Here is an 11,317-nt window from a genome sequence, read left to right as displayed (position 1 = left end):
GGCGCGGCTCCTTCCCGCTGCTCTGCGGCTCTGCGTGTGCGGGACTGCACGTGTCTGCCTGCTTGTGAGTGCACGCCTGTGCCTGTGTGCGTCTCTCTGCACGAATGTGTGCGTGTGCACCTCTGGGCGTGTGCATTTCTGCGCGCGTGGGTCTGCGTGTGTGTGCACCGCTGTTAGCGTGTGCGTGCGTGCGCTTCTGCGTGTATGTGCGCGTGTCTGGGGGTGTCTGCATATTTCTGTCTCTCCGTGTGTGTGTGTGTGTCTGTCAGCATGCACGTCTCCGTGTGTCTGTGTGTGCACACGTGTCTGCATGTGTGTGTGTGTCTGTGTGCATGTGTGTAGGGAGGGGCAGGTTGTAGCCATTCACTCACTGTAAACACTCTTCCACCCCCTGTCCAGGTCCCTACAAGCAGCTTCTTGCTTCCTTTTCCTGAAGAAGCAACCTATTTCCTCTTTCCTACAGGAGAAGCCTCTGGATGTTGTGATGGTGGCAGGGTGGGGGGAGGGCGCTGGGATTCCTGGAGAGGGCGTGTGCATGCATGGGTGTGCAAGTGCATGCATGCGTGTGTGTCCGTTCCAGCTCCTTGCTGCAGAGTTGTTGGACATGGGTATCAAGGCCCTCAAGCTGGGCTGAGGCAGGACAACTGGTGAATGTAAACAGGTCATGCTTCAGCAGTGGCTGAGGCCCCGGGTGTCAGGCCAACTGAGCCTCGCTGTCACAGTAGTGACTTTTGCATCCCCCACACCCTCCGTGGAGATGGAGCTAGAATGAAGCCCTGCTGGCTGGCCAGCTGTGTTGGCTGTGAGGGGAAGCTCTTTGTGGCCTGGCGAGACAGTGGTTGCCTGTGCGGTGACTGGCATCACCGACCGGTCTCTCTTGCACCTTAAATGGGACACGTGGCTGGAAAGCAAAGTCTGGCTGCTGCCTTTTGCTTTGGAGGTAGTTGCATTTTGGTGGGGGTGTATATAGGCAGGGCCTGGTCCTGACACTCATCAGAAAGCCCAGCTAACTCAAGGGGCAAGTAGCCAGTGTGAAAACAAACCACTACGATAACACTTATGTACATAAGGGGTGGAAGCTCATACCTGTACCTTACGAAGCGCCTGGTTTTCCTGTGAGTGGAAAGGGTTTGCATAAACAATTCATAGGAAGAAAGAGGCCACAGAAATATAAAACAAAAGAAAGGCCTGTGCCTGCCTGTGTCCTTAGACCAACACACCTGCAACCCTGAAATAAAAGAAACAAACTCAACTCTGCATTTCCTGTCAGGCCTAATTTAGATAGGTATTGAGAAGCAGAAGTTATTCGGAGGAGGTGATACAGAAGAGTACCTACGAATTGATCTAGCTGAAATGGAAAGTTGCGTACTTAGGGATTTTTTCCCCAGGCAGCATTAAAATTGGACTTGAGCAACTGGAAACAGTATAGAACCATTTAGCTCTGTGATTGATTTCACACTTGGGGCAGTAACTGTGGAAAACTGCTATTCTCTTGCTGTTACTTCACTAACATGAAATGAGTTGGTGACAGACATACAGCTCCTGTTGGGTAGCAAAGATAACGTAGCTATATACCTTATTACATGAAGACAGCTATGCTACCATAAGTGTGCCCATACTGGAGGGCTCTTGAACTACCTTAACTGTGCTGTTATGTTTAAGGTGGTACAACATCCTATTTTAGACAAGCTCCTAGAGAGGGGAAGATGTCTACCTCTAAAAATTGATGTTGTGCTTTGTTAGGCATTTCCAGGGGCGAGGCTAATGCTGCGTAGACACTAGCTAGATTTGTCTTCTGGTGCTTGTGCTGGTCAATACTGATTTAAAGTGAGGTGTGCTAATAGGCTACTTTTGTGAACTTTTGCTGGCAGCTTCTGTGTTGTACCTTGTCTGTGAAAGAGCAGGGAGTTTCAGTTTCTACTGCTGCCAATGGCTAAAGGGAGGATAGGGTGGCACCTTACAGACTGACTACTGCAAATTTGACGTGGTTTGTGAGCAGTAAATTCTGTTACTAATATTGTTTTTAATGAGGTGCACTTAAACAGCTTCATTCTTGTATTGGAGGCCTTATTACAGGTACTTGTAATAGTGTACAGGCACTTGTAATATTTGCTGGTTGGGCTGAATTTATTATATTTCCATCAGTTGTCTAACAAATAATAAAAAATTATGACCGTCAGCTAAATGATTGTATTTGCTGATCAGTGTTCTAAGATTGCTTTTTTTGTTTCTCTTTGGAAGTTAAACTTGGGCTGTGGGCAGAGATTAGTTCTTAAATTTCATCTTGTGGTCCAGACTGCAAAAACTAAATGAATTAGCAAGAAATCCTAAATCTGAAATCTCTTCTTGGAGGAAGAGGAGGATGAGCTGCTGTACTGAAGCATCTAATAGTCCATTTTTGCAAGGTAGGGAACACACGCAATGAAAAAAACGACATTCCCTGGCCTGAAGAGTTTGTACCTTTTTTTTCATTGTATCGTCTGGGGAAAAAATATTAACTTCAGCAGGGGAAACGGGATTTGGAAAATGGGATTCAAAAAGCAAATGATCATATAAATAAATAAATAAATAAAATGTCCTCAAGCCAAAAGTGATTAAAAGAATATTACCCTAAAATTGCTTTCTTCCCATTTTCAGTTGTGGCCATCTGTAACATCAGCCCCCCTCTCATTATACCATACTTTCTGCAACCTACTTTCCTTTCAAAATGTCTGTGAAAAAACAATCCAGAATACACCTTGCAAATTTTGACTGTTAAAAAAATGACAGCTTCTAGACCCAGTAAGTGCAATGAAGAATTGACAGGGTGACAACTGAAAATAAGCCAAGAGATATTTTAGAAAATACATTAGGAAATGATGTAAAAGAATAAATTGGATTATTGCCTTGTCTGAGATGAAAGTTTAAAAAATGTTTCTGTTGGTTTTGTAGAACTGGAATTAAAGATGATTTGTATTTTGCTTGTTTAGGAGTATGGTGTTTCTTGGTTTGTGTATTTTGGGCACATTTCCAAAGTATGTTGTGGCTGTCCATTGTTAGTGTGAAGAAACCACATATATGATAAAATTGTATTGAGTTTCCAAGAGATGACTATTAGTCAGCAGAATACTCTTACAACTGTGGTACTTGGTATCTGATTCATCAGGAGGTCTTGTTTTCTGTTACTCAGAGAGCATTTTGGATTTTTGTAGTATTTAAACCCAGGTTTATTTTGGTGCAGTGCTCTAAATGTAGGGGGAGATGGGACTTATTAAGTTACTTGTTTTCTCAGACTACTAATGTCCTCCTTGCTTAATCACCAAAATCTGTATCTGTGCAAAGTTCAATTTTTACTTCCCGCATGCTTACAGACCATTTTGAGTTGATTTGCTTCTAAATTTACTTCTAAATTTGGATTTTCTCCCCTATCAGTCTTTTTGCTGCATCCACTTTTTCACGTGTGATTCTATAACATTATTCAGTAATCTTAAGCTGGGGGATCTGTGATGCCTATGTTCCAATATAGCCATTGGAATAAAAATTGAAAGCTTTTCTTGCTCTGTGTTTCTAATATTTGATTCTATATACTTTTGGCTCCTTTGTGGCTTTGTCATCCACTTTTTTTCTTTCATTAAAATGTTTTTGATCAGGCTTCTTGTTGAACATTTAAGGAATATTTATTGCTTGACTGTGTACTCCACATGGTCCTGAATTGCTGCCATGGGGCTGTTTAATTTGGCAAGCGTGTCTTCATGTTTTCCTTTCAAAGGGGCACAGTTGTAGTCTGTCACTCTCCGTGTGGAGAGCCCCTAGCTTGTCTCAAGGTTAATGTCCTTTAAACCTTGCCTCTAGTAGGAAAATTGAAATGCACACGGTACTCAAATGCTGATGGTAATTACCAGCAGCAGCAGTGTACATGGGTCATATGTGCCTTACCCATTGTATCATTTAACTTCACTGATATGCAAGCTATTCCTAATGGTGATAGTGATCTCTGAACACCTGTCCAAGAAGAAATTACTTCAGATCACCAATCCATTTCACTCTGGCCCCAGAACAGCCTACCGTAAAGATTTCCAGTTGATTACCCTAGTTTGTATGTGAATTGGAGAAAGGCTGGATGAAGTTTGATGTGTAGGGTTAAAAAGCCTTTGTTCTGTCTGTGCTACAGTTGTGAGAGGCAAGGATTTTTTTGGGTGGTATCTATTATTATATCAACTGTAGTAGAGTTAGACAAGCTTTTGAATACAAGACATTCGTTGCAGTAGGATAAAGTTGGAAGCGGAAACTGTTCAACTTGGCACTTCTTCCGAAAATACAGGGCTCAGTTTTACAAATTCTTATTTCCTCTATTAAGGGCACCCAGCATTGATTGCATAGATGATATATAGCTTTTTTGCTATGATAAAGACTACTTGTGTGGGTTTGGGGTTTTTTTTGTTTGTTTGTTTGGTTTTTCTTTGGAAGATGTTGAAGGGAAAGGCCACAAGCTGAAATGTACATTTTCCCTAAATGCCCCTTCCATATATTTAATTTGTGGATTGTTGGTCATTTGATTTATCACATGGCTTCCTCTCCTTGTTTCCAGCTGCTAAATTGCAGTAATATGTAAAGTGTATGTGTTAAGTAACTCCCTTTTTTAGTTTTCTATCTAAACAATCATATTGGCCAGAAGAGTGGTATGAATAAAGGGAAAGGCAGTGGTCTTTGCTGTCACAAAGTGGAAGGAAGATGGCCTTGGAGGCCATGTCTTTGTAATGTGGATAGTGCATGAAAGAGCCCAATTGGACTTTTTAAGTTTTTGTGATGAAGTTTGACAACCACTGAAATGGTAGCAATTGTGAATGTGATTTAGAGCTCTTAATACTGTGCCTATATATGTTTTTGCCAGGTTCACTGCAACGGCACATTTGAAGGAGTGCTAGCATTTGAGACCGGATTCAAGTTATTCGTCTAATTGAGAATGGGGTATATAAATCCATGTTATATGTAACAACTGCTTCTAGTCAGGCTAACCTGAATATTAATACTACATAATCAAGGAGATGTCAGTTTTATTTAAAAATTTGCTTATTCATAAAAGCTTCATTTATTAGCTGACCAAATGATTCTGAATTATGATGGTGATGATATGATTTTTTCAGTCCTCTACCTTTGTGGACTTGGAATTTACATTAATAAAATTAGTGGACCACGATATGAAATTACTATGAAATTTTCTTTTAAATTCAAACTAAATCTTGTTGGAGTTTATGGAAAAGTCTGCCATGTTTGTTTTGTAGTAACATCCAGGAGTTATGATCAGAGTACTGGGCTCTGTCACACCATACAAATGCTTAAAAAAATATATCAGTCCCTGTTTTGAAGTGCTTCTTTGAATGGCATTTGGATCAATTCTCAAAAGATCAACTCCACTTCGAAATATGTGATTATAAAAGACATCTAATTTTTATACATGGTTTTTCTAGAATCATAGAATCAACGAGTCAGAAGGGACCTGGACAGATCGTCTAGTCCGACCCCCTGCCATGGGCAGGAAGGAGCACTGGGGGTGGCAGGGGTCATAAGACCCCAGCCAGGTGCCTATCCAGTCTCCTCTTCATATAATTCTGAAATGAGTTGTCTCTCTCTTTTCCTTTTTTTTAAACAAAATCAGCATCTCTGGGCTAAGTCCATTTTTATGGCTATGATGAAAAATATTTATATGTCAGTAAAAAAAAAAAAAGAACAACTTGATATTTAAATGTTAAGTGGTGTATTTTAAACAAACAAAATAGTTCCCTGGTTTATATCCCTAAATATCTTGCATCATGAAACATGACCTGCAAGTTTGTGTGGGAGGACAATTTGGCATGTCCTGTTTTGCACACTTAAGGCCAGGTCATAATCTACCTTAAAAATGTTGAAATGTCAATAACAGCTTTTAGTCATCTGAAACTAAATATGATTCTAACTGCCACTGATCCTTGCCACTGAAAGGATGTGCAGTTTCTTTACTTATCTTCATTTTATCCCATTGCATGCAGACAGAAACACTCCACTAAGAGCTCTGTTGCAATCCAAATCCATTTTGGAAAGTGTATACCATATTCTACATATTGCATGTTCTCAGATAAGATGTGCACCTTATTTTGAGAAGCCAGAAAGTGAAAAATAGATTTTTCCAAAAATTGTAACTGCCCCAGCATGTGGTCTCTGTTGGCTGAATGATGGGTTTACCATAGTTTAATGCTCCTGTCACTCACCCTCTAGATGCAGCACCAGAGCTTCAGGTTTAGCTCTGTCACAGCCACTGCCAAATTGGCAGCTCAGCCAAAAGTAACTGCTAGCTTGGCAGTGACTGTGACAGGGCTAAACCTGAAGTTCTGGTGCGGCAGTGGGAAGGTGAGTGTCTCTGTGAAGCACAGAGTCCAGCATAAATCCTGCCATTCCTGTGGGCATCCCATACTTCTGTTCTAACATGGAAATCGGCTTCCTCATTTAAACACCAACTCCAATTTTGGTAGGCTAATTTTGTGTGGGGTGGGGAAAGGTGCATGTGTTATGGGAATAAATATGGCAAGTCCTGAATTTTTAGTGTGGAGGAGACTCAAGATTAATGAGGAGACTCAAGATTAATGATTGAGAGCACGGAGGCAGAAAGAGATCTTGGAGTCATTATTGACTCCAAGATGAACATGGGCTGACAATGCAAGGTCATGGTTGGCAGGGCTAACCGGACCTTGTCGTGCATCCACAGGTGCATCTCGAGTAGAGCCAAGGAGGTGATCCTCCCCCTCTATGCGACGCTGGTCAGGCCACAGCTGGAGTATTGTGTCCAGTTCTGTGCGCCCCATTTCAAGAGGGATGTGGACAACATGGAGAGGGTCCAGAGGAGGGCCACCCGCATGATCCGGGGACAACAGGGCAGACCCTACAGTGAGAGACTGCGGGACCTGAACCTATTCAGCCTCCACAAGAGAAGGCTGAGGGGGGACCTGGTGACCGTCTATAAACTCACTAGGGGGGACCAGAAGGGTTTGGGGGAGACGCTGTTTCCCCTAGCGCCCGCTGGCATAACAAGGAGTAATGGGCACAAGTTGATGGAGAGGAGGTATAGATTGGACATCCGCAAAAACTACTTCACAGTTAGGGCGGCTAGGAGCTGGAACCAACTTCCAAGGGAAGTGGTGCTGGCCCCTGCCCTGGGGGTCTTTAAGAAGAGGCTGGATGCCTACCTGGCTGGACTCATTTGAGTCCTGCTTTTGTTTTGGGGTTTTTTTGTTCTCCCGCCCTGGCGGGGGGTCGGGCTAGAAGATCTACTAGGTCCCTTCTGACCTTAAATCTATGAAACTATGAAACTATGAGGAGGTTAACCAGTAACCTGGTGGTTAGGGAATTTGCCAAGGAAGTAGGAAATTTGGTTTTTTAGGTTGTTCTTAGTCTGAGGGAGTTTGAACATCCCACTTCCCAGCAAAGTGCTCTAACCACCAGGTCATGGTTTAAGTAAGGATGAGAATACCCTTCACTTTCCTGTTGAAGTGCAGCCATTGGATGACCAAAATGGGAAAAATTAGGGGTAGGCGATCTCCGGCACCTTTGCTGTGCTATGCTTTGGCACAAGCATTTTGCTTGGCATGTGCACCTCAGGTGACGGGCTGTGCTGCTACAACAAGGATTGGGCCCTTCGTGGCTCCCCTGGCACGCCAGCATCTTACAAGTTGATGTTGTGGGTGTTTTTGGCACTCTGCCCAGAAACATTGCTGACCTCCTGGGATAAGTCTTGGGGCTAGGAAGGACAGCAAGCAAGAAGGGTGACTGGCAAAGCCCAAATAATACTGCTCCGGGGTGGAGGGAGCTCTAATGAGCCCTGCTACCATTGCTATTCCAGGGTTTTGTAGAGAAAGATCATTGAATAATATGCATAAACAGCACTAGGAGCAGAACACATTTGGCTGTTTTCTGTTTTGTGCTGGGAGAGCTGTCCCTTAGGAAGAGTGGGAGCTTTTAAATACCCTTTTAGGCTGTTACCTGCCTTTTTGCTTGCATAAAAAGGTTGGCCTGAGGTAAACAGTTTAGTTACAGTACACAAGAAACATGGTTTGAAACATCCAGGAGGTCAACCAGCCAAACCAGGGGAAAAACACGCTTCATATTGTTTACATTTCTTGAGTACTGGTTTCACTATGACCTGTAAGAAATGGGCAGGGCTGGGCTTTCTACTCGGAGAAACAAAAGTAGCCTAGTGAGTTTCACTTTCTATCTCTCCGATGCAAACTAGTACAGTTGTGCAATGTTTTTGTTGCCTGGAGTGGGAAGGGGGCATTAATTCAAACAAAATGTGTTTTGTTTTGTTTTTTTCTTTGAGGAAGTACTCTTTGATGCAGAACAGTTATTTAGAATGAAAACTAAGCTGCTCTAGTTGTGGCCCTCAGCAATGTGATGTGCTTCTTAAGAGAAGGGCCTGTGTTTCTTGCTCTTAGAAATGAGGGTACCCAATATTGCTCAGTATCTCTTCCTAGCTTTATGCCAGCATCATGAAGTAACAAACGGGCTATAAAGAGAGTGGTGGGCAGGTGCCAACATGTTTTGGTGCAAAGGTTACTGAACAACTGTAAATTCCAAAATAATATGAAGGGCTCAGGACAGACCTATTTTCTTATTTTTTTGTTAAAAACATGGCCTGTTTTTGTTAGGTTAAATCATTAATGCATCTGCCTCTCATATTCTTAAGCATTGGGAGGGCTTTATTGTATGACTAAGAAATATTGAAGTGAGTACCTTTTTAGATTCATTGCTCATTCAGCAAAACAGCTAAGTAGCAAACATCACCATTTGTAATGAATAGAAGTAAGGTGAGTTTTAAGCTGAATCAGTTTAAATGTCCTGTTGCCTTCAGAGCTCAAGGTAGATAAGCAGCAAAATAAGACTAAGCATAAGTCTAAGCATAAGGCTAAGCATAGAAAAGTAATTTGGAGAATTTTTTTAACCTTGGGAAAAGACCCGATTTCCCCCTACATTTTTAGCTAGTAACTGCAAAAACTTTTGTTAGTCTTATGAAGAGTTATGTTCTGAGCAGCATATTCCAGTCTTAATGGTCAGCTTGGTTTCTGACTGCATAAACATTGATAGTAAATTCTTTTGAAACATAATATGTGTTTAATATTGAGAAGCTTGAATCATCCGCTTTTAAAATTTGCTTTTGCTGAAAATTATGTAGGGTTCCAAAGGGGGCTTGCATCTGTGCCTGGTGTGGCACTGCCTATCCAAAATGTTTGTCTTGGAGTGCTTCAAATCCCAGTCTCATCGTATTCCAGGATTTGAAGCGCTTCAGGCATTATGAGTCCAACAAAGCTTGCAACAGATCATCTGGGACTTGTCTTGAAGTTCCACTGCCTAAGATTTCTGTCCCGCTTCTTATTAAAGTCGAAAGCAACATTTATTTAAACTGCAACTGGAAGAAGAATCAGGTCCTAAGATAGTTGAAATGACACAGAGATCAGATGTGGTGATTTAAAAGCTTGTGAGAAGTTCAGAGCTGTCTGTGACAGGTATTATGAATTCAGGTTTGTGTGACTACAAGTCTGCTATTCAAAATATGTATTGACATCCCTAACCTCTGGCGTTTTGGAATTCAGAGTTTCATAGTAGGTAGGGCCGGAAGGGACCTGAGCAGATCATCAAGTCCGACCCCCTGCCATGGCAGGAAAGGATGCTGGGGTCAAATGACCCCAGCTAGGTGTCTGTCTAGCCTCCTTTTGAAAACCCCCTGGGTAGGAGCGAGCACCACTTCCTTTGGAAGTTGGTTCCAGATCCTAGCCACCCTGACTGTGAAGTAATGCCTCCTGATGATTAGCTTGAATTTACTCTCCATCAACTTATGGCCATTGTAGCAGGGCACTAAAGCCTGCTACTTTGAGAGCAGAGATAAGGACCCAGGTGCAGGTTGCTGGGCCAGCCGGTTAATGAGGGTAGGGACCTACACCTGCCTGGTCAACTGACCAGAAGGGGCAGGGCTGGGTGCCTATGTAAATCACAAGTCTGAGGCCAGGGGGGAGTGGGCTGCTGGCCGCCAAGGGATAAGGAGCTCTGCCTAAGTAAGTAAAGAGGAGAAGCTGGACTGCACAAGCAGGCTGATACTGGGGAAGACATGGAGTACCCATGGGGTGGCTTGAAGGATGTTACAGCTAAGCAGCTAGAATTTATGTTATAGACCAGGGGCTTATGTTTTGTGTTTGTTGTTTACACCAGTGGTTTGGATGAGGCTATTAGGGGTTGGAGGAGGCCTCATAGGGGATCCACAATAGCGTGGGGACCCCGGCACTAGAGAGGGCGCAGTATTTTGGGGTGCACTGACCCCAGCCCCAGAGCAAAGGGGGCGGTGTGAGGAGCCCCAGGACAAAGGGGACAGTGAGAGACAAGGGGCTGTGGAAAGCCCGAGCGCCAGAGAGGGCGCGGAGAGAGCCAAGGCGGCGGAAAAGCCCGAGCGCCAGAGAGGGCACGTAGAGAGAAAGCCAAGGGCTGCGGCTAAGCCCGAGCGCCAGAGAGGACACGCAGAGAGAGAGCCAAGGGCTGCGGCTAAGCCCGAGCGCCAGAGAGGGCGCGCAGAGAGAATGAGCCAAGGGCTACGGCTAAGACCGAACAATGTCCGGTAGATCTGCAAGGCTTGGGGCGTGGTACAGGGACGGCTGGAGTCACGCATAGCCAATAAGGCTGGGGTGCCCAGGAATACCCATTAGCAGGGCTGAGCTAATGTACAGGAGGATAATTGTATCCAAGGAACCGAAGAGGCAGCCTCCCTAATTACATAACTGACATCAAAGACGTGGTGGGCAAGATTGAGGGTGCATGGTAGACTGACTGGATACGGTAAGGGGTGCTAGGGGAGAGCATGGCAACCCCTAGGGAACCACTCCTGTTACAGCCATTATTCCTGGTTACTCTCAGGGAAAGCCAGAGCTCAGGAGAACAGGGACTCTCCCATTGGCTGCTGGTCTCCCTTGGCCACTTTATAGATGGCCATCAGATCCCCTCTCAGCCTTCTCTTGTGGAGGTTGAACAGGTTCAAGTCCCATAGCCTCTCCTCATAGGGCCTGCCCTGCTGCCCCCTGATCATGTGAGTGGCCCTCTTCTGTACCCTCTCGATGTTGTCTACATCCCTCCTGAAATGCGGTGTCCAGAACTGGATTCAGTACTCCAAGTGCGGCCTGACCAATGTCATATAGATGACTATAATGACTCCAAGATCCTTTTCTGCCTGTGCTGACGAGAAGGGAGTACCCCAGCCTGTCGGTATGCTGCTGGCTCTTTCTTCCTATGTGCAGTACCCTGCACTTGTCAGTATTGAATCTCATCTTAT

At 44.1% G+C, this 11,317-nt stretch overlaps 1 protein-coding gene across 1 annotated transcript in view; it reads left to right on the top strand.

Annotated features, from left to right (window-relative positions):
- USP25 (ubiquitin specific peptidase 25) overlaps positions 1-11,317 on the top strand; it is a 183,636-nt gene that overhangs the window by 3,477 nt on the left and 168,842 nt on the right. Inside the window, exon 2 of the mRNA XM_019523898.1 lies at positions 6,232-6,363. Coding sequence (XP_019379443.1) covers positions 6,232-6,363 — 132 coding nt within the window. The remainder of the gene's footprint in view (positions 1-6,231; positions 6,364-11,317) is intronic.

This window comes from Gavialis gangeticus, unplaced genomic scaffold (assembly GCF_001723915.1).
Source record: "Gavialis gangeticus isolate Ggan-Ray unplaced genomic scaffold, GavGan_comp1, whole genome shotgun sequence".
NCBI lineage: Eukaryota > Metazoa > Chordata > Crocodylia > Gavialidae > Gavialis > Gavialis gangeticus.
The sequence above is the reverse complement of the archived record's forward strand: the minus strand, read 5'-3'. Positions and strand labels throughout refer to the sequence as shown.